This window comes from Ascaphus truei, chromosome 4, assembly GCF_040206685.1.
Source record: "Ascaphus truei isolate aAscTru1 chromosome 4, aAscTru1.hap1, whole genome shotgun sequence".
Classification (NCBI taxonomy): domain Eukaryota; kingdom Metazoa; phylum Chordata; class Amphibia; order Anura; family Ascaphidae; genus Ascaphus; species Ascaphus truei.
In genome coordinates, this window is record NC_134486.1 from 210,121,928 (window position 1) to 210,146,581 (window position 24,654).

A 24,654-nucleotide genomic window follows, 5' to 3' on the forward strand; every position below is an offset into this window, starting at 1 on the left:
GTGAAGGTGATAAGAAGCTTCACCAAGCAGGAAAAGTGGAGAAGCAATTGATCAAGGAAAAGTTAGAAATGCAGGAAGAGCTGCAGAAGCAGATGGCTGAGCGCGAGATACAGTGCTCCGAGAGGGAGGAGGTGTCCGTCAGGTGGTCTGCCTGACATTACGCTATGAAAGCGATATGGCCGATATCCACAAGCAGCTGGACCACACTGCAAATGAGGGGGCCCGGCTGCAGCTGGAGCTGGACAAGACCCGGAAGGAGAACCTGCAGCTGCAGGTCAAGAATAGAGAAAATGAAACAGAGTTAAACCTTGCTCTGAAACAGATGATAGACATGGAGTCGCAACTCAACTCCAAAGAAGTTGAATTAGCAGCCGCATTGAGTGGAAAAAGAAATAAAGAAGGACAGCAACAAAGACACTACCAGGACATGGGAGAAGCTGCTAAAGTGGTTCAGTCGGGCTATCCATCCTACCTCCTAACCAAGCAAGCTGTACGTTCCTATACGTGTATCTTCAATGCTGTTACAATATTATGATTTGCTATAAAGATGAAGTTGGAGAAAGAGATTCCAGGGCTAAAAGAGACACGGTCACAAAAGGAGACCAGGGAAAGTAAACTTAATGCCCTCACTGATGACAAAGAGGAAGGAGAAAGAATTGACTTTGATTGTGCTGCTGTTATTCCAGAAACAGATAGGCACCCTCCTGAGAAAACTGAGAATATTCTCCCTGTTCTGGGATTCAAAAATCCAGATCCTCAATTTCATTTACGTTGAGTATTGAAGAAGCAAGAACCCACTATAAGCACTCAATACCCCCTGATGTATGATGTGAAAATTAAAAATAATTTTTAATGCTATACTAATTAAAATAATGGGTGTTAAAATTCAACAAATGACACACATATATGATACCCTATGATGAATATATATGATATTCCGGGTAACTACACTGGCGACACACTTTATTCGAGCTCGGCTAGTCCCACGAATTCGGGTATACCCGGGTGTATTGAGGTTTGTGACTGTTTTCTGCCCGAGTGCATTGAGGTATTTTCCAGGCAGGGATTGAAGCATTTTATTCCCGCTGGCTGCAATACTGCACAGTATATATGTATATACTGCATTACAATTCATGAATTTATGCCATCTGGTAGACACGCGAAGCATTGCAGCCTATTAAATCCTAATCATTATCATTTAACAGATCAGCCGCCCGTCAGCCAGGCATGAACCCAGGCTGGGAAGGCAAACGCAACGGGGCTTGTCAGAGGTGAGGAGCGGCGCATTCCAGGTATCTGCCAGGTACAAACTGGGCATTTGCTCGAATAAAGTGTGTCGGTGCAGTAAGTAAGGCGACAATTTGAGGTTAATTGGATCAAACTGTCCCAGGGAGCCGGTATACAGTAATCCCTAATAGTGGTTAATTAGATGTACGCTGGTATCAGTGAGGGGCTGTTAAATACCTGTCTCAGGTGTCAGACAGGTCCCAGATGGTAAAGGTGAAATGTGAAATTGATCATAATATGCTAGGTACAGATAAAAAGGTCAGTATTTCAAACCAGTGTGTGCTCACTTTGCAAATCATAAATCCATAAATGGAAAGTATAGACTCTCTCTACAATCCAACATGTAGCCACCCAACAGCAACTGGTTAACTCCAGAATAGTAAAGGAGTAGGCTGTTAAACACTAAACACAATGTGCAGAGGCTCATAGACTCCTATAGGCAGTGTGGTTGTCAGTATACCTGTGCACATATTCATGAATGTGCTTCCACTGTCAGGAGTGCTAATGCCACTATAAAGCTGTGTATGATCAAAAGAAACCTATCTAGTATGCAGAAAAAGGTTTCATGGTGGATACATATAGTCACCTAACAGCAGCTAATTAGCTCCAAAATAGTAAAGGAGTAGGCTGTTAAACACAGAACACAATGTGCAGAGGCTCACAGACTCCTATAGGCAGTGTGGTTGTTAGTATACCTGTGCACATATTAATGAATGTGCTTCCACTGTCAGGAGTGCTAATGCCACTATAAAGCTGTGTATGGTGGAAAGAAACCTGTCTAATGTGCAGGAAAAGGTTCCTTGGTGGATGCTGAGTGAGAAAGAGACACTGTTATAATACTGCCACAAAGCAACACTGAACACACTGTTAGTAAACTGCTCAATGAGCATATGGTGTACAGATCTAGTGAAGGTAAATCAGTCACATATGCACCATATTAATTCACATATAAATCACCTGGGTACTAGCTCATGAAGTCCAAAAATACAGAGAGCTAATACCACTCATAAATGCACACGCCGTGGCTAATATACCCCTAGAAACGGTGTGGCTGTTGGTATGCCTATGCACATATTAATGAATGTGCTACCACCGTTAGGAGTGCTGGTTACACTAATGCAACAAAATAACGAGGGAAATCAAGCAGCCCTCGCCTCACCATGCGTCACCGAGTCACCACAAAGACTCCTGCCCAACATTGAAGGGAGTACACGTTAGCCGTCTGGCAGCTGTTTGCTCTGCAACTCGATAATGCTGCCACGTGAGTACTGACGGGGCGCGTGCACGTGACAGATGCCGACGCGCGCATTTCGTGATTAGAAACGCTTTCTCAAGGCTAAGTGTGAGGGGGGAGTAACATAGATCATAGTAAAACTTATATATGCATTGCAGTGTTTCTATTGGCTGGAAGTTTCTTCCTGGAGGTGTGTCCATGCAGTGCTATTGAAAAGTCACTAATACAGCACTAACTGATAAACCTAAACTCTCCTTAAATAAATGCAGTTGATGTAGTCACAATATCAACTGCAGCAGTGCATAAATTAAAGTAAACTGCACTGCTGCACTTGATCTCTGCAATCAGTGTTTAATACTCCTGATGGTCAGCGAATTGTGAACATGGTAATGGGGTAAAGATACAGTATTAACCCCTGAGAGGAAATATAATAAAAACTCTCTATCAACATGGATGAAACTTGTAAAGTACATTTAATCAGGTTATAGCATACTCATCTTCTGTAAATGATGCATACAGAGTTCAGATGTTGTAGAATTTATATCTAACCTGTTATAAGGGATATTAAATACAACTAATAAAAATGGCAGGTGAAATTGGCCCTGTGGTATAATGTAATTGGCCCGGTGTATCATACACTTGATGTAACTTAGGTGTGTGGCACTGTGTACTATGTATTTGATCGACAGTTAAAAATATACAGTATGGAGTCACGGTGTAACAAAATGTGATTGCTGGGTAACACATTTCTGTGCAGCAATAACAGGTAAGTATATATAGGTAAGTATATATACAAAAGATGGAATATATATAAAGATGGAATATATACCCCTATTTATAAAGGGGGAGACACTCCTATGCCACTAACAGTATATTCAGTTGTACTCATTTGTGCCCTGGGTCAGTTGACGTGATCTTAAATGAACGGGGTAAACACAAATCCCTCGTTCAAACCTTTGGGCGATAGTGTCTGTAATGTATATATCCATCTTGCCTCTTTTTGTAACAGAACTGTGTCCCAGTCCCCATGTCTACGGTCCATTGAGAATTAGTCCATACCAATAACCTTAACAATTGTTTGTTTATCTTGATGAACAGAATTAACATGTCGCGCTAGAGGTTTATCCGTTTTATTGCGTATGGAACCCATATGTTCCAAGACCCTTACCTTAAATGGGCGGCGGGTCTTGCCAACATATACTTTGCCACAGTCGCAAATGGCTTGATATATAACGCCTGTGGTCTGACAATTAATAAACTTTCTGATGTTATAAGTCTGGGTTCCATTCCAATTTGAGAATGTACTGGTGGTAAGTATGTGATCACAAGCCTTACATTTGCCACATTTGAATGACCCTTGTGGTTTCGGAGGTATCCAGGTCCTCTTGACCTCTTCATCAAAGTGGCTATGAACCAAAACATCGTTCAAATTTCTTGCCCTCCTGCTGACCATAGATGGATGTTCCTGCAAAAATTCACCAATAATATTGTCTGCCCTCAAAATATGCCAATGCTTACATATAATATCCCTAGCATGTTTCCATTGGTTATTAAAGGAGCCAATAAATCTTACTGTTTTGTCATCCATTTCTGTAATCTTATCTTGTAACAATGAACAGCGTGGAGTATACTTGGCCCTTTTGTATGCCAACTTTACTATTCGCTTGCTGTGTGCGCGCCTCACGCGAGAGAAGTGCGACGTGTCCGAGGGGGCGGAGCTCTGCTCCGTGGCATTCTAGAAGAGCTGCGCGTGCGTGCTCTGTAAGCAGAGCAGGTGTGTGCGCACACGCTGGTGCCAAAGTAGAGGTCTGAAGTAAGACAGGTAAGGAGGGAACACGTCGCAAAGGACGTGTTCCCTGATTCCTTACAGTGTCGCACCTCAACCTAATAATGCGGAAGCGAAAGAGGCCCTCTCTCCCCAACATATTTTGTTTATCCACAAGAAGTCCCCATGCGTATCACGAAAGCGTTCCAACTCCAGAATGTGCTCAAGAAGCAGAATATTTCCTTCTTAATTCACAAAGGATCATTCTCCATTTAAGAGACGGGGTCGAAAAAAAGGGGGAGGGGGAAGCTTCAAATCGACTATGACAAACTTCGGCCGAGTGGTCCTTCCATATATTGCATCACTTACAAATATGATTTTCTTATAATATCACTTTTAGGTTATATACAGTAGGACACATTTGATATATTCTGTAACACAAACACATTTTTTGACACATACAAAAGGTTTCAATTTTTTTTTAAATATTTGAATGTAATTGTGGTGGTGAAGGGGTTAACCAGGCCAATAATACAGGTATTATATCAAGCTGGTTAACCCTAAACCTTGTTGGGACTGAAGGGGTTAACTGGGTGGCCACCAGCATGCCCTGTTTTCCCTGTACCATATCTTTATTGTCCCTGTTTTGCAGCTCAGAAGCTAGCTGCAGTGTTAAGAATGAATGGGAAAATGTGCAAACTGTATTCGCTACACAAGGGGGAGCTTCTAGCGCCGTGCCAAGCGCTAATTGCTTAAGTGTGCCTGCGAGTAAGTGGCTGCATTGAAAATGGGTATAATTTTCCAGACCACCCACAGACTTCGAAACCGCAAAGTCAATTGAATAAGTGGTCTGAGGTCTATCTGAAGTACCTGAGTGCTACAATGTATCCAACCGTCTTGTTATCCACTTAATGTGAATTGGTGAAGTGCGTCTGCGGTTACCGATCAAAGCCAGCAAGGATACATTGTATGCCAGCTTGTAACCCAGAACTATTATAGATTAAACCGCAACACACATCACAGTGCCCATTCAATTAAGTGGATAACTTGTGCAAGGAAGGAGCTAGCACTCTAATTTTTGAAGTGCAGTTAGTTGCAAATGTAACATGCACATACATATTGTTTTTATGTCCCCCAAACAAACAGAAGGTATATATAAAAATAACATGTATTGCAGTGTGGTTTTAAAATGTAAAGGCAGGAACCCTTTCCTGCCAGTCCGGCAATGAATCCATTAACAGGTCAATGTGTTATGGATGAATGAACTGAGGGATTTTTCATCTCCATACTTCAAAGGTCACCCTGCTAAATTGGTGCCCCAGTGTCTAGAGAAGTCCAGAGTTGAAAAGCCTCAGAGACTCGAGGTGTTAGGGCAGCCGGGATATTGTCAAGCACCCGATGTGTGGGCTATTCACACTTGGGGCTCTATGCAGTAAACGCCGAAAAGCCATTTTTCGCCAAAATTGCCTTCCCGATTCAGTAAGCGCCGATAAGTGGGAAAAATCTGCAATTTTGGTTGCCGATAAAAACTTATCGGCAGCCAGGTGCCGATAAGTCACTTTTCGCCACTTATCGACACTTTTTGAAATCGGCTGAATTCAAGTAGCCCCGATCAGCTTTTTGCTGCTGATCGGCACGCCAGAATTAAGATTTGAACGCCAATCCGTCCCGCCAACTAAAGTTGGCAAGTTGGTGGAGGAGAAGCATCGGCAAGGTCGACACTTAGAAAAAATCAGGCCTTTTTCCTGGCTGGGATTGATGCCATGGGTCTCCGGAGCTGATACCAGTACCAGAGCCCACCGGCATGCATCCGAGGCAGGAAAAATGAATGTAAAGCCCACTTCATGACCTTAGCGGCTAACCGCTAAGGCAATCAAGGTGTTAACCCGCCGTGCCAGGTTTATTGTGGGTAGCGGGGGTGGGTGAAGGGGGTATTTGGCCCTTATTGCTTGTTTAGGGCTTGCGGGGGGGGGGGTTGCGGGTGCACTTAACCCCTTCACGACCGTAGCAGTTAATACTGCTACGGTCATGAAGGGGTTAAGCCCTCCCGCTACCCACCCGCAAGCCCTAAACAAACCACCGTTGGGGCCAAATACCTTCACCCACCCCCGCTACCCACAATAAAAAAAATACACACACAACAGCCCCACACTAAATATATATATATATATATATATATATATATATATATATATATATATATATATATATCGCATAGTTACTAGTCCGTGAACTAATAAAGGAGACAGCATACAGCAAGCGGTAGTCCAAAAGAAGATGTATACAAAACATACTGTTACACAAATGCCAACGTTTCGGTCCCACAGGGAGACCTTCCTCAGGGCCGTGCAACCACCAACTGTGAGTGACCCACCTATATACCCCACCCTAAGTGCACATAAATCACATACAACCAATCACCAGCACCCAATCCATGCAATAATGCACCTCACCTGGCGATCTCCAGCTCCAACCAATATGCTGCAATTAATGTGTCTAGGGCACTCCCCCAACACAGGGGATTCAATGAACTACTCAGAACGGGCGGTTCTGACGTCACCATCCAGCGACCCTGCTGTCAGGTGCAATGCAGGCCCCACTGCGCACGCGCGAACAAGGCTGCTGCGAGCTGAGCAGCCAATAGGGCAGATTCCACTGCGAGCTGTCACCAACCGCAATGAGCATCAAAGAATGCCCTGCCAACCACGAACTCCAGCTAGTAGCAATGCACATGGGCATTAGCACTGATAGGCCACTGGGGACAGCATTGCGCAAGCATGCAGGGTCAGGAGACGTGAGGCAAAAAAGGATATAGGAACAACTACAGGCAGTTTAAGCTGAAGACAGGAGATCTCAAAAACATAATAAAAACGTAAATAAAATTATAACCAGGTGTGGAAATGCATAGTTGCTGGGACATAAACACAAAAACAACAGTGAACATAAAGGTGTGCAAATAAAGTGCAGCGAAAATACATGGGATCACTGGTAGTCAAATATGATGTTAAACAAAACACAACATGCACATGCAATGAAGGTACATTGCGCATCAATGTCACAGAAAGCACCCCAATTTCAACTCTTCATTGAGGCCACCGGGAGCCACCGTCCGTAGTTCAAAGATAAGCCTGGCCTCTTGCTGTAGCAAGGTTTTGCCCCTGTCTCCTCCCCGTGAAGGTATCGGGACCTGCAGAATAGGCATACACCTGAGTGTTGCCAGGGAATGTCTCGCTTCCTTGAAATGTCTGGCGACCGGAAGACATTTTAGGTCCATGTCATCAGGCCCACCCGTTATAGCTTTTCTGATTGTCGTCCGATGCATCGCCATTCTTTCTTTAAGCATTCGTACGGTCTTGCCAATGTACAAGAGTCCGCACAGGCATTTGATGTAATAGATAACGAATTTGGATTCACAGTTTAGCGCTTGTTTGAGTTTAATGGACCTGCCAGTGTGTGGATGGTTATAACTCGATCCCAGCTGCATAAACTGGCAGTTTGTGCACCCGTGGCAGCGATAAGACCCGGGTTTCTTAGCCAGCCAGGTTTTGGAGGTATCGTATTTGTCTACAGGATCTGAGCCAGGGACCATATCCCCTATGTTGGGACCACGTCGAAAGCAGAACAATGGAGGTTCCTTGGCATGTATGCCCACTCGCTCGTCGTTCTCCAGGATGCGCCAATTGCTGCGTATACTACTCTTGATCTCATTAGACGCAGTACTGAACGAACTAATGATGTTCATTCGGTCAATGACCTGTTCAGGGGGTGCTGGTGTCAATAAAACACTCCTGTCAACCAGTGCAACTTTCTGCAACGCGCAGCGGATGTCTTGAGCATCATAGCCTCTCTCACGAAAACGCGCAGCCATCTGTATGAGTGCCCTCTGCATCTCATCTGGATCAGTAGTGATGCGCTTCACTCTTAGGAGCTGTGAATAAGGAAGACCCTACTTCAGAGGAAGTGGGTGATGGCTGGTGGCACATAGAAATGAGTTCTTATCAGTGGTTTTTCGAAAGAGCTTTGTAGCTAACAAGCCATCAGATTTGTATACTACAGTATTCAAAAAAGCGATTTCATCGATGTTGTAATTAAGGGTAAACCGTATTGTGGATGGAATACCGTTCAGGGCCGTCACAAATGCCAGCAACGCCTCCTCACTGCCAGCCCACAACATGAACACATCGTCGATGTAACGAAAATATTTCACAATGTGCTGTCCATAGATCTCATCATGAATAATATGTGTGTGCTCATATAGGTCCATGAAAAGGTTCGCATAGGATGGCGCCATGTTTGAGCCAATGGCGGTCCCGGTAAGTTGTAGGTAGTGGTGTTTCTCAAATCTAAAGAAGTTTTTGTGCAGAATAACCTCTATCAGCAGCATTAGGAATTCCACCGGTGGACCTTGCTGAACACCAAATTCTTCAAATTTCATACGAACTGAGTCCAAGCCATCAATGTGGGGAATGTTGGTATAAAGACTAGATACATCCAAAGTGAAGAGGATGCAGTCTGTGGGATCCATGGGGAGATCGCTGATCTGATTGATAAAGTCCGTTGTATCTTTTATGTATGATCCCATCTTTGCTACTAGTGGCTGCATATAAAAGTCCACAAATTGTGAGAGGGGATGACATAAAGACCCCCGAGCTGAGATGATAGGTCTGCCTGGAGGCGTCACACTATTTTTGTGTATCTTTGGGAGGGTGTACAGTACTGGCATCACCGGATGGTCTTGTGTTAGGAATTTGCTTGTTTCCTCTGAAATCCAACTATTGTTGAGTCCGATGAGAATGATGCCATCAATTTCCCGTTTGTATGCTGCCGTCGGGTCCCCAGGTAATCGTCTGTAATGTTGTTTCACTGAGAGCTGCTGTTCAATCTCTTGCTTGTAATAAGAATAATTGAGAACAACAATTCCACCGCCTTCGTCCGCAGCCCTCACAATGATCTCCCGATTGTTACGTAAGGTTTTGAGTGCTGTTCGTTCATCCATGGATAGATTATGGAAGCTGTTTTTTTGATTCTTCAAAACATTGCGGGTGTCTTTGGTGAGCAGGTTCATGGAGGTGGCAATATTAGGATTGGTCGAATGAGGATCAAATTTGCTCTTTGGTTTAAAAGGGTTAAGGTTGATACCACTAGATGGTCCAGACGTCTCGTTCCTTGAAGAGAAATTCTTTAGTTTAAGGTTTCTGTGTAGTCTGTACATGTCTACCTCCCATTTAAATGCATTCTGTGTGTGGGTGGGCACAAAGGATAAGCCCTTCTGCAGGATGTAGTCTCCGCCACAGTCAGGGAATGGTTGGAGAGGTTATAGATCGCCGTCTCGCCTGTTGTGGCTTGGATCCCCTTGCTGCTTTTCCTTCGCGCGTGGGATAACGCCAATCTGTGGCCACCCCTCCTAGTGGATCTCCTTGTATTGTACCATGCGGTAGTAGCCTGGCGCGTCCCCGTCTCCTGATCCTAAAAAAGGCTCCATAGAAGCACTATCAGGTGCATTGGATAGATCCGTGTCACTGGTGGTGTAACCCTGTTTGGCGGTGCCACCACGTTTAGACCGTGATTGGTTATGGCGTTGTTGGCCACTTCTAGCATCCTTGGTCTCACCCAGCCCTAAGAGCCACCGGTACACGTTCCGTTCTTTGTAGTCAGCGGTTACCTGCCATAGTTTCTTTTTCTTGAATTTAATCAAATTGTCACGATACAGGCCCACCGTTGTCTGTATTTTGTCGATCCAGTCTGTGCCCGTGTCTGCCACCAGAGTCTCATGATGTTTGGTGTCAATGAGGTTTATATCCCTTTTAAGCTTGGCAAGTTCTTTACTAGATTGGTCAATGACCAATATCATCAAGTCAAAGGAACACTTGTTTAAAATTGCAATCCACCGCTTGCAGAAATCCATATCACTCCTGCTGATGGTAGGTTGGTTTTTCACCCTGAAGCCCCTGGGCAGCATTCTTTCTTTGTGATAATGGGACAAGGTAACACCGTGTAGAAAAAAATCAACTTCACGTTTTTTCAATTTGATAAATTCATTATAAATTTCAACCGCTTTATCGGGCCCCACCACAGATTCAAAGGACTCCGTGAAGCGTATCTGTGCCACCTCTGCATCACTGAAACCAGCTACATCCGAAAGTGAGGAAAAAATCCCAGTGATATCCTCAAATAATTCCATAACACATATATACAGTAATATCACAAACAAATGATGAAATTTGATAAAAATTGAAGGGCATCAATTCAATATAAGCCACAGCTCAACTCCGCCCAGGATGAGAGGGATGGTCTGTAGAGAGGTAGGTGCACAACTCATAAAAGTATGAATAATAGATAGAGCCAGTCAGCACACTAATACAAAGCATAGGCAGATGCTAGTCCCAAAGAGATAAACAGAAAAGTTACCAGTCTGTGGAGCTGGAGATCGCGAGATGAGGTGCATTATTGCATGGATTGGGTGCTGGTGATTGGTTGTATGTGATTTATGTGCACTTAGGGTGGGGTATATAGGTGGGTCACTCACAGTTGGTGGTTGCACGGCCCTGAGGAAGGTCTCCCTGTGGGACCGAAACTTTGGCATTTGTGTAACAGTATGTTTTGAATACATCTTCTTTTGGACTACCCCTTGCTGTATGCTGTCTCCTTTATTAGTTCACGGACTGGTAACTATGCTGTTTATCTCTATGGGACTAGCATCTGCCTATGCTTTGTATTAGTGTGCTGACTGGCTCTATCTATTATATATATATAAAATAAATAAACCTGACCTATACATTCAATACATCAATCCGCCCCCAACACCTACAGTACAATAATGTGTAAAATAACTATTATCCAGATAGGGATAATAGATTATTTGCCCATTATTAAACACATTAACTAGCATATTAAAATAAATAAAGTACTACTGACTTCATCAATAAGAAGCCCCCGTCGCCAGCAACATCCTTGTCTTTCGTTGCCCACAAAATACATAGCCAATACATTGCAATTACATTCAGATATCAATTAACCCCTTAAACACCTTATCGGATATTAACCGCAAAGGTAATTAAGGGGTTTAGCCACACTGGCCCGATACCCACCCTTCACCCACTCATTTGTACCGTGGCTTCATCATGCAACTATATATATACACATATATATATATACAGAGAGATACACACATGATGAACCAATATACTGTACAAATAAATGTAGAAGGGTTATCAAAAACATGCTGTACTACAAATACCACTTCTCCATACAGACACAGTACAATAAAATCAATTTCCTTTAATAATCCAATCTGATCTTCCAATCAAAATCCTCAAATGCCAATCAAAAGCCTCAAATGCCACTCAAAACATTGCATTTACATTGTATACATGACGCATACAATCTATGCAGTATGTACATTCTGCAAATGAATGTTAACAATAACATATTACAAACAAAATACCAATACATCCAAAGAAGTATACTATTTAAACCAATCCAGTAACCATAAATTAATTAGCATTCATTAATTAAATCACTAAACAATTTAAATTCCATCCCTAACAATTAAACAATTAACTAATTCAATCGTTGAACAGAACAAGTTATCCTCAGACAAAATATAAGTACCAAAAATAATACAATATGCAAAATCAAGCCTCACCCTGACCTACAGTAACCATACAATAGCAATCTAATTTTAAAATACATGATACACACATTTATGCATAGCAGCATAGCCAAAATAATTAAAAACACAGCAAAACAAGCTTTTAAAAAAACATCATTTCTTACCCTGTATGTATATATCGATCTAGACATACATACACACATACAGTGGCAAGAAATGATATACCAAAAATAAATAAATACAAATGTAAAAAAGCTTAAATAAATGAACAAGTTAAATAAAATACATTTCTTTAGTTCACTTACCATTACTTGACCCACTCCCGGACTCCCGTTGAACAGCTTACTCTCGAACCAATCCACGCACAGAAACCCATAAAAGAATAAACCATAAAATAAAAAAACATAAAATAATAAAACACGACAATCCAGGGGTCTTCTATTTGTAATCCATCTTCATTCTTCTTTCTTGTATCTTCTTCCGGTCTCTTCCAGGGTCTTCTTGTCTTCTTCGGCCACGTCCTGGTCTTCTTTCTTCTCCGGAGGTCCTTCCTCCTCGTCGTCTGCCTTCAAAATGAGACGACATAGGCTTTTAAAGGCCTATGACGTCACATTTTCGTCATGGTTCCCACGGCCCTGATTGAGCGGTGAAAACCATGTGTTTTGGCTAAAGAAAAAAAAATGATGACGTCATTTAAAGGCAATGAAAGCACAGCCAATCAGAATGGCTTTGCTTCAATTGCCTTTAAGATGACATCATGAAAAGATACATTGCCGGCCTCACATGGTACGGTAGCCAATCAGAGCGTGGGAACTCCATCCCAACTCTGATTGGCTCTAGTATACCATGTGACAGAGGCTTGGGGGAGAACGGATGTGACGTCATTGAAAGCCTGTCACATGATTTATCCTGTGCGTGGATTGGTTCGAGAGTAAACTGTTCAACGGGAGTCGGTGAGTGGGTCAAGTAATGGTAAGTGAACTAAAATGAAATGTGAAATGTATTTTATTTAACTTGTTCATTTTTTTAAGCTTTTTTACATGTGTATTTATTTATTTTTGGTATATCATTTCTTGCCACTGTATGTATGTATGTATGTCTAGATCGATATATACATACAGGGTAAGAAATGATGTTGTTTTAAAAGCTTGTTTTGCTGTGTTTTAAATTATTTTGGCTACGCTGCTATGCATAAATGTGTGTGTCATGTATTTTAAAATTAGATAGATGTAATTTTTGCTATTGTATGGTGTACTTTAGGTCAGGGTGAGGCTTGCTTTTGTATATTGTATAATTTTTGGTACTAAAATCTTGTCTGAGGATAAATTGTTCTGTTCAACGATTGAAGTAGTTAATTATTTAATTGTAAGGGATGGAATTTAAATTGTTTAGTGATTTAATTAATGAATGCTAATTGATTTATGGTTACTGGATTGGTTTAAATAGTATACTTCTTTGGATGTATTGGTATTTTGTTTGTAATATGTTATTGTTAACATTCATTTGCAGAATGTACATACAATGTAAATGCAATGTTTTGAGTGGCATTTGAGGCTTTTGATTGGCATTTGAGGATTTTGATTGGAAGATGAGATTGGATTGTTTAAGGAAATCGATTTTATTTTACTGTGTCTGTATGGAGATTTTATAGTACAGCATGTTTTTGATAACCCTTCTACATTTATTTGTATATTGGTTCATCATGTGTGTGTGTGTGTGTGTGTGTGTGTGTGTGTGTGAATATATATATATATATATATATATATATATATATATATATATATATATATATATATATATGTAGTTGCATGATGAAGCCACTGTACAAATGAATGGGTGAAGGGTGGGTATCGGGCCAGTGTGGCTTAACCCCTTAATTACCTTTGCGGTTATTATCCGATAAGGTGTTTAAGGGGTTAATTGATATCTGAATGTAATTGCAATGTATTGGCTATGTATTGGCTATGTATTTTGTGGGCAACGAAAGACAAGGATGTTGCTGGTGATGGGGGCTTTTTATTGATGAGGTCAGTAGTACTTTATTTATTTTAATATGCTAGTTAATGTGTTTAATAATGGGCAAATAATCTATTATCCCAATGTGGATAATAGTTATTTTGCACATTATTGTACTGTAGGTGTTGGGGGGAGGGGGGATTGTATTGAATGTATAGGTCAGGTTTATTTATTTTACATTCAGGGTTTGTTCCTTGGTTCTGCGTGAGACCTCTGGAGACCACCTGCGGTATCCCCGGGTATCTTACGGGTATCAGGTTGCGTGGTCCACGGGTGACACCTGTGGGGAAGAACCGGTGGCCCCACATCTGTGGGAGCACCACGGACCCGTAGTCTGCAGGGAAGAACCGGTGGCCTCACATCCGTGGGGGTACCGCAGACCCGTAGTGTGCGGGGAAGAACCGTGGTGAGCACTCGTGAGTCCCCAGACCCCCATGAGAACCATCCGAGGCCCCTCAGACACCTGTGGGTCTGACCCAGGGCTCCCAGACATCCGCGGGCCTACCTTGGGGACCCAATTGTGGCCCACGGTGACCCGCGGAGACCACCTGGGGGCCATGGCGCTTGACGGGACCCACCAACAGGCCTCCAGAACCTGTGTGAAACATGTTGCTAGTACCCTGTAGGTCTGTCAGGTGACCCGCCAGCCCGCTGGGGACTCGTGTGGGGCTGCGGTATGAACCTTGTATGTAAAAGGATAAATCATGTATTTATGGGGGGACACAGTGGGTGGGTTATGTATTTAATAAATAGAATGATGTTTATTGTGGGGCTGTGTATTGTTTTTTTTGTTGGTACTGGGGGTGGGGGGAGGGGGTATTGGCCCCAAGAGTATGTGGGTAGGCCTCCCTTGTGGGTAGTGGGTGAGGGTGGTTAGGCCACATGGGGTAGGGGGTTAGTTGGGGAGGGTATGTAGGCCTCCCGAGTGGTGGGTGACGATGGGTTAACCCCTTAATGCCTGTAGCGGTTACTAACCGCTATGGTGATTAAGGGGTTAGGGGACATTACATTGGATGTTTTTATTCTTGTTTCTGTTTTGCAGCAGCGGAGGGGGCATGGCCAGGATGAAGATGAGGATGGCCTTCATCATGGCAGCCGGAAATGGGTGAATGCAATATGTATTTTATGTATTGATTGGTGTTTATGTGTTTTAAATACACAGGGGGTGTATGTTGTTTCTTGCAATGTTTATTGGGGGCATATGTCCCCAATAAACATGCTATTCTGCCTTAACCCCTTCATTGCCTTAGCGGCTATCCGCTATGGTAATGAAGCAGCATTTATGTATTTTATTAATATTGTGCGGAAGCAGGGGGTCCCCTGAGCTGAACCGCATTGATTTCTGGCTCAGAGACACCCTGCTTCCCGAGTTACAGGCCCCGGTTTGGGGCATCGGTTACAGTGTCGCCGCCATATTTATAGTGGCCACGGCGCGTATGGGATGCTATAAAGATGGTGGCGACACTGCCACCCGATGACACATACCGGGGCCTGTAACTCGGGAAGCAGGGGTTCCCTGGTCCACAAAGCAATGCGGTTCAGCTCAGGGGACCACCTGCTCACTGTACACTATTATTAAAAATACATTCATGCTGCTTCGTTACTATAGCAGATAGCCGCAAAGGTAAAGAATGAGTGTTTATTGATATGGGTGTTTTACTCATAGTGTAGATGTGCAGAGGGTCTCCGGAGCTGAACCGCTTTGGTTTTAGGTCCGGGCACCCCCTGCTTCCCGAGATACAGGCCACTTTAGGGGGTGCCGGTATCCCTCTGCTTTGTTTGCATTCCGCGGTCACGTGATCGGGACATTAAATGCAGAGGGATACCGGCACCTCATTAAGGGGCCTGTATCTCGGGAAGCAGGGGGTCCCCGGACCTGAAACCAATGCGGTTCAGCTCCGGAGACCCCCTGCACATGTACACTATGAGTAAAAGTTGTTTTGATATGTTTTTATTTTGCCGATGTTTGCACAGAGAGCGGCGGATCTCTCTCTGCTGCAAACACATATAGTCAGAAACGGCCTATCGCCAGGTTATCGGGAGCCAGGCTCTTCTATCACCCGCTCATTGGCGTTTTGCTTTCACAGAGATTCGGCAGGGATCGGCATGGATTCGGCCCTTACAGAATACTGCAAGGGCAAATCGCCAAAATCATGCCGATAGGGAACACTTGGCGATTGCACTTTTTCGGTGCTTACTGCATGAGGCCCTTGATAGCCAAACCCCAGACTTGCTGTCGCCAGGTAAGAAGTTGGGCCCGGTATACTAAGCAGCTTAGGTGTCACCTTAGTACATGCTCTTAGCAGACTGGAAAGCAACTTCTGCCCTTTTTGTAAACTACTGGCAAGTCGGGATAGGTGGGAAAAGTTGTTCCCATGGTAGGATTGGCTGAGTATGTTAAAGATAGGGCCCTTAACCCTGTAAAAATGCCTGCAGCCACGTCCTAGTCAGATTCATCTGATTCAACCAAGAAACGTCCAAGTTCCAGCGTCAGCGGTTCCGGAGTGTGAGGGGTTAACTACATCGTAATGAAGATTCGCACCCCTCTTCCAGAATTCGTTTGAGCTGGGGATTCCTGAACAAATCCTGTAAGGACATTACTAAAATATTCCTTTCGGCTGAGATATAGGGGTGGCAAGTTGCGCCCCTAGCCAAGGTTTGTCGCACGGTTCAAATCGCGCACCCACTTGTATGCATGCAGGGGTGCCCAGAGACTTTGTTATTAAGTCATTCGTTCCGTGGACATTTGATTTTGTTTACCCATCCCAGTAAGTGTGTATCCAGTGTAATTGTAAAGATTTGTGTGTTTGTCTGAAAATAAATAAATGACTATTTATTTTGCCCTCCTTGTTGTGCTCAATCCAGAATCCCGGTATAAATGTGTTGATGAGACATGATCTACCGTGACAGTAATGCCATACTGTATATGGAAGGACGAATCTGATTAAGTTTAATTCCTTTATCAAAGTTGTTTTAAAGCTCTGCTCTTCTCCCCTCACATCCCCGCCCCTTTCTTTCCAGTCCCCTATCTCTATAATTGAGTGACTCATTTGTAAATAGAGAAGGAAGTGTAGTGTGGTACCCCCTGGCTACTAAATCTCTCCTATGGGCTGGCAGTAAACTCTGGTATTCACAGGTCTGCCAGTAGTTATCATGGGGTTTTCCTCCTTCATCCTTTGGTGTTGCGCTTGAGTGACAGCAGGGGGTGGCATATCCTGTTGTGGCTAGGCCAATTGGATGCCCGCCCTCTGGCTGTACTTAAGGGCAGGACCACCCTAAAGTTGGGGTTGTTCCTTCCCCATGAGGAAGGCAGGTCACGACTAGGAGCCTGAGATTGGGGCTTACCCATGTGCTCTTCCCTCCGGGGAGGAGTAGAATGACTATACCTCTGCCTCCGCTAGGGAGGTGGGGAAGAGCTAGGATGGCTGCGGGTGCCCTAGGCCCATAGTGACGGTCAAGGGACTATCTCCAGTGATGCCTGAGAGCTAATATACGAGACTGTGATCCGGCAGGTGACTGCTGAGTACCCGTACCTTACAGCACTAAGAGTAGTAATAAACCCTTTCCTGTTTTGCAATGTACCTCCTGCCTGGTGTGTGATCTAACTGGAGGGAGAGTTACGATTCTACTGTGGGAGATCGCCTCCATATCCCTGGAGCCTACGGCAGATGGAGGCACTGCACTGCTAAGTATATCGTGGGGTTTCGACCCCAGAAGCCTGTTCCTGAAGTCCCAAAGTTATTGCGGACGACTCGGTCCTCCTGTCGCCAGCAGGTATGCACCAGAAACACCCAGTAATGGCCCAATCTGTGATTGTGGAAGGGGTGGGGAAACACTGTTACATTTGGAGACGCTGCTGAGATCGAGAACAATAAGAGGACAGGCTTACAGCAAAACAAAGTTGGAAGTGATGTGATACGCTTCCATAGCAAGTACTAATTGAAAGCGGGAGCTAGGTGCAGTCAGAAGGAACAGAAAACTCACAAAGCAAGACCTAGACAGCCCTAAAGGGTGAATAGATCTGGAGACAATGGCTATTGCTGTTCTAAGTTGCCCTGAAGAGGGTCCGCGAGGTTGGCAGCCATCAGGGCGGCGTAAGAGTACTAACAGGGAAGGACCCAGAGTACTACTAGCCAGTAGCCAGACTAAAGAACCACAGAGTACTTGTAATGGACAATATCATGTACAGTGTATTGAAATGGAGCTTTGCTAGCCTGGGGTATAACCTAGTCTTGGTAGACTCCCAATCTATGTGCTGTGAGGATCCACGAGGAACGGATTCCTGTCGAAATCGCGGTCACTGCATGATCTGTGAAGAAATGGTGCACAAAATGGAGGTTCCCGTGCCCGGGAATCCGCCACGTGAATTACATGAGTTAAATGGCGTCTCCCGCCAAAGATGGGGAGCGCACGAGCTGTTTGGAAAAGGACAGTATGCATTGCTGCAAAGTTCTGCAAGGGTTTGGCGCGAAAGCCAGAACACCAGCTAAGCGATGTGACTAGCACAGCGTATAGACAGAGTCACACCCAGTCAACGCTGCCGAATGTCCCTCCTCTAATCTATACCAGAGGGAGGGGACAGTCTGACAGCCAATGCCTAAAGACCTTGGAGAATAAGGGAGGTATCGGATGCAGCAGACCGCACACTCAGTTCTTCGGAGCCTGGCGAGTGAAAGTATCGAGCTACCCTTTACTCATAGGCCCTTGTATTCAGCGAGCACTGAATATGTCCAGCAATATGGAATTCTTCCACTATTGTCTGCCGGGAGGACTCCTGGTGGTAATTGTGGAACGGAAGAGGTACCTGCGATGCCTCTGTCCGAAGTGTGACTTTCCAGGTGGAGAACTCACCTGGGGAGTTCAGTGTGCCCGATGTGGAGCACAGTTCCTGAGGCCTACGCTGATGCGGCTACGGAATTCGCGGAAAAGGATGCGACTGACCCCAATACTTGGGTGGTCGACCCTGCTGCTACTAAGCAACAATCTACCTCAACAATGGAGGCTTCAGAAGGCCTGTGTGCCCTAGCTGAGGCCCAAGGGGATTCGAGCATCCCGATGACCACAGAGAACACAGAGACGGTTCCAGACCCGGTTCCCACCGAGGATCCAGAGATGGTCGAGGAGCCGGAGCCAGCCCAAGAGATGTCGGGTAAGGTGACTGCCCTGGGTGAGGAGGCACCGTTGTTCTCAGAGGCACATGAACCGGGACCGTCCTTGCAGATTGCCGCTGATAACTCAGAAATGATCCAGTGCCTTTCCCCTGCGGATGTGTCCCTACCTTCTTCATGCACCAGCAGCCGCCGCTCTTCGGTGGTGTTCCGGCCACTGATGATTCTGCCAGCCGAGACTGGAGACAAGCCGAGTGGTGCCAGCGAATTTGCACAACAGCGGAGTTATATACCGATGACTGCAATCGTGAGACCCGAGAGGCGGATAAGCCTACCCCTCGTAGAGGTGTCCCAAGGCCTATCCAGGGATTCTCCGGTGCTGATGGAGGTGTCTTCCGGTGTCAATGTTCACATGGCGGATGTCGATCAAGACAAAGACCTCATCTCTACGCAGAAACCTGATGACAACCCTCTTCTGGGGAAGGATCTGGACAAGCCCCAGGATCCTGTACCAATTGCAGGAGAGGACATAATCCAGATAGCAACAGTTGGGACAGATGAGAAGCCATCAATCCCCGCTCCGGTGAGTACTGCTGCTGTTCCTTCTGTTACTCCCTTATCGTTCATTCGCACCATGAGTGAATGCAGGGCTAGCCTGAAAATGACCCGCAAAGATGACTCGTCTCTCGGAGCAGGGATGTATCTACCACAGCGGGTTGGGCACCGCACAAGGACTATGAGTCGGATCCCCTATCAAGGCCACAGCCCATTGCTGCTCAGTCAATACTGCGTATTACGTTAGTGTTGGGCCCCAGGGATGTATTTGTTCGTGACATGGACACTTGCAACGCCCCTTTGTCCTCGACCAGTACCGCTGGTCTTCAGGACATTTGCCCATCTTCTGCTCAGGGAACCCCTTTAGTCTGGAAGTCTGAGGGTGGGTTGCCGCCTGGGGAAGCTGATCGGGCCGCAAGAGAACATTACTCCAGAAAGAGGAGCTTGCGGGCCACTTTTAATCATATTCCCTCTTCGGACTGGACGGACTGGTCTTATGGGAATACTATACTTACCGATAGAAATGTTGTTACAAATTATAATGTTATTCCAGATGATAATGTTATTAATTAAGATGTAGACAACTGCAGTGTAAATAGTGGATTTAGTCAGTATGCAATGTCTGTTAACTCTGATGCTACCACTTCCAACGATATTTCACACCCAGGGGTTGCTGTAGCAGGGCCTGCTAGTTCACACCCATGGTGGCACTCCCGGTTTCAGGGATATGTACCCTTTATGGACCGCACAGGGTTCTTATTAGAAACCGACAATATAGTTCACGATTGGTGGGCAAAAGGGGTGTATAGTCCTGACAAGGCTGCTCAGAAAATGAGGACAATGGAAGCGGATATAATAGCGGGACATGTACAGCCGTCGGGTAATGTGTCAGACAATTATGTGTCTCCTATTTAGAAACCTTTATACTGGGTTCTTCCAGGTAGAGCTGAAGGTCGCCGGCTTACTAAAATTAGCCGTGCCGAGCGACTTGTCTTACAGAAAAACAGAAGCTCACATGGGTTTGAGTCTCCCTATGTTCCGGAGCCTATTATGCGAGAAATTGATGCTAACCAGGAACAATCGCTGATTGAAGCGGTGAAAGCTTATGTGCTAGAGCACAACCGCAGCACATTCCATAACGTACATGAGAGATTAGCCAATCTTATCCAAGTTTGGAAAGTTGGTAGCTCAGCCTACCTGGACAGAGTAGAGTATATTTCTCAGAGAGAAATCCAAAGAGGGTATTCTCTGTCACAGTTACTGATGCATCAGGAGCATTAGTGCGGAAGCCTGATCCTGAACATTATTATTGAAAGTAAGGTCCTCCCTGTTGGAGGAACCTATGTGTATATTACCGTCATAATACAGTATGTTTATGATGAATATATGACTTGTGCTGTTTTCACAATAAAAATGTATATCATGCATATGAATGTGATATATCATGTGAAATGTTATTTTTGTTGTTCAGGTTACATCAAAGATGGTACACGAAAATTTAGAACCCCAAACGGGGGCTTTGGTATTTCCACCAGAGGAAGAGTATAGTGGGGTACCCCCTGGCTACTAAATCCACCCTATTGGCTGGCAGTAAACCCTGGTATTCACAGTTCTGCTAGTAGTTATCATGGGGTTTTCCCCCTTCATCCTTTGGTGCTGCGCTTGAGTGACAGCAGGGGGTGGCATATTCTGTTGTGGCTGGGCCAACGGGATGACCATCCACTTGCTGTACTTAAGGGCAGGACCACCCTAAAGTTGGGGTTGTTCCTTCCCCATGAGGAAGGCAGGTCACGACTGGGAGCCTGAGATTGGGGCCTACCCATGTGCTCTTCCCTCCAGGGTATAGTAGAGTGACTATACCTCTGCCTTCGCTAGGGAGGTGGGGAAGAGCTAGGATGGCTGCGGGTGCCCTAGGCCCATAGTGACAGTCAAGGGACTATCTTCAGTGATGCCTGAGAGCTGATATACGAGACTGTGATCCGGCAGGTGACTGCTGAGTACCCGTACCTTACTGCACTAAGAGTAGTAATAAATCCGTTCCTGTTTTGCAATGTACCTCCTGCCTGGTATGTGATCTAGCTGGAGGGAGAGTTACGATTCTACTGTGGGAGATCACCTCCATATCCCTGGGGCCTACGGCAGATGGAGGCGCTGCAATGCTATGTATATCGTGGGGTATGGACCCCAGAAGACTGTTCCTGAAGTCCCAAAGTTACCACGGACGACTCGGTCCTCTTGCAGGTATGCACCAGAAATACCCAGTAATGGCCCCGATCTGCGATTGGGGGGGGGGAACACCGTTACAGACGTATTCTGCTTCTTGAGCAGATCTTTCCACATTAGAGGTCGAGGCATGCTACACGTAGATGACTCGCAGTGTACAAAGGTAACTCTTTGATTAGGTTACGATTGTAGGAATGGCATTGTAACAGGGGACTTATCCCTGTTCACAAAGGTGCCTCTAATCCAGCAGTGTGGTGGTTAACTGCTGGTAGCAAATTAACTAGCACCACCTGCCTGATTACAGGTAGTAGAAAAAGAAGTAACTCCTGCCTAGCTCTGACTGAGAGCTGACCTTTGGAGAGACAGAGCAGAGGTTCTTGAGTCCCAGGAGAGACTGATCAAAAAAAACCAGATCTCTGGAGCTGAGCGGTCTTGAGCTCTGCACAGCAGAGCTGAATTCAAGACACAGGGAAAACCACTGCACCTGAAGCTGAACCAGGAAGTGAGATTTTCCCTCCAAGAAACAGATAAGACTTTTATTCTTAAGAGACTGCTTATATCTGCTTATTTTCATGCTATATGTTTTGGGACTGCGAGAACTAATTGCATAGGATTTCACTAGAAATACTCCCAAGTGAATGGAAGCTTTGTTCCCCCCCCTGTGTTTGGATAATTTCCTGATGAAAAGGAACAGGCACAATAAAGCCTATTATAATTTCACATTATAAAGCCTCCTAATTGTGTACCTCTGTGAACGTCCGTCTACATACTGCTGCGGCAGCCTTTATTCTTACATTTGCCACTAATTGGCCGGGGATTTACTCCGGCTGGCACCGTGACTAAACAGCGCGCCAGCCGCATCCCCTCCGTGCACCCCCTCCACTTCGCGCGCATTTTTGTTCCCCTTCCCGACCCCCTAGCTGCTCCTGCCTTTGCCCCTCTGCTTCCCCGCACCCACGCTTACCTCACTTCAACTTCAGGGGTGTCGGGGAAGCCGGGGAAGCCGGGGAAGCCGGGCACGCCACGTGACAGTGACGTCACAGTGACGCGCCGACATGCCGCCGTCACCACGCGGCCCGCACGCATCCAGCCATGCGGTAAAAGTAAGAATTAAATGTGACGCCAGTGTATGGTGTCCGAAGTGGGACAAGAGGTGTCTTTGTAGTTAAAAAGGACCGGAGAGTTTTATGTTAATTTTTTGTTATGCTTTTTTGCCTACAAACAAGTCTGAGAAACTTAGAGGAAAAAAAAAAAAAACCTCATGCAGCAGAGATCAGAATTAAAGGGACACACCACTGCACTGAAACTTACACCGCATTGAAACTTACAAAAACACAGATGGACTCTTTACCCCAATCCCAAGAAGAGAGAGACTGCTGAAGCAGCTAAAACTTTATTTGCCTATCACAAAGCGTAATATGTTCATTGAAATAGGGGTCTTTGCCTTTCAGCCACAGTCAGGGTTCAAGATGTGAGTCAGCCCTTGGAAAGGAATAGGTGTTTGTTGTTTTCAAAAGTTTTGCTGAAGCAGTGAATACAGATGGTGACCCACGAGTGGTACTGATTTTCCAAATAAAGGTTGCCACACCGCATAGGGCTACCAGCTGTGAATGGAGTATATGCAGAAAAGTGTGAAAATTGATACAAGACTGTGCTGAAGCAAGGGAATTTTTAGCAAACAAATGCTGAGTGTAAAATTGCCCTATAAAGAAAAAGGGTTTTCAAAGCCAATTGCTGAGTGTTGAGTCCACTGCAAAGAATGTTTTTTTTTCTGCAAGTAAAAAAGTATGCCTATTATCTTGGGAGCAAAACAGACACCCAAAATGTGAAGTGTGAATGCCATAATACCCAAAGATGAGACTGCAAATTCCTGAACTCAGGCAGAAAAACCAAATTCTGTTGCTGAAGCGGAGGGATTGCACCTAGCAAATAAATGGTGTATATCAACTAGACTTTTTTACCTAGCAACTGCACAATCTTGTATACCTGATAAAACAAAATGCATGCACAGCACTGCTGATATTGAAAAAAAAAATCTACAGAGATGCCTGTGAGAGCCACGACCTCTACAAGCAAAATATGCCCATCTGTAGGACTATCACAATTGGGGGTTCTAGCAAATACAGTGGCATCAGCTGAAATAGCGCCTCCTGAGGTCAGGAAGAAAATGACACCTGATAGCCTAAAAATGGAGGACAAGATGCAGCGTTCCTGTAATGAACCCTACCCCACTGAAGAGTGGCCCTTCCAGTCCAATAAAGAGGAAGACATCTCTTACGGGGAACTCGAACCGAGTCACACCCACAAAACACCCCAAGAATGGTGGGGGTGCCTGAACTCGGCACGAATAGAAAAGACCGCTCCCTTTGATGACGAATATGATCAGCAGGAGATAGAGCAGGAGCAGTGGATCACCGAATATTTCCGTCAGCTATTACAGTTGCAAGAAAAGCCGGGTGGATCCAGTGACGCTGCTAAAACTTCAAATGAAGATGGAGACCCCAGTATCCCTGAAGGGACGGTGTCATCCAAATCAAAAAGGAAGAAAAAGAAAAGCAGTTCTTCACTTACCGTGGAAGTAACAGACACGTCCGCAGATCCTGTGGAGAAAAAGGGGGACCGAGATGCCCTGCAGGCTAGAGAAAATGGAGAATTCGTCCCGAGTATAACCGAATATCCAGAGGGCCCAAGGCAGAAGTTGTGTACCCCAAAGAAGTGTCTGTCCGATGCTAACAGTGAGGAACCGTCAACTAGTTATCCCAGGGAAGTGGAGCCGGAACCAGTGAGTGACGATCCCTTGACCAGCCCTGAAGACGCCCTGAAAATTGCCAGGCATGACTGTGATCTACTTCAA

At 45.1% G+C, this 24,654-nt stretch overlaps 1 protein-coding gene across 4 annotated transcripts in view; it reads right to left on the minus strand.

Moving 5' to 3' along the window:
• CATSPERE (catsper channel auxiliary subunit epsilon) overlaps positions 1–24,654 on the minus strand; it is an 891,786-nt gene that overhangs the window by 510,369 nt on the left and 356,763 nt on the right. The window contains exon 2 of one of the 4 annotated variants that reach the window (XM_075596821.1): positions 3,857–3,986. The exons of the other annotated variants lie outside the window; for them this stretch is intronic. Coding sequence (XP_075452936.1) covers positions 3,857–3,943 — 87 coding nt within the window. The 5' untranslated portion in view covers positions 3,944–3,986. The remainder of the gene's footprint in view (positions 1–3,856; positions 3,987–24,654) is intronic. 4 annotated transcript variants of the gene reach the window in all.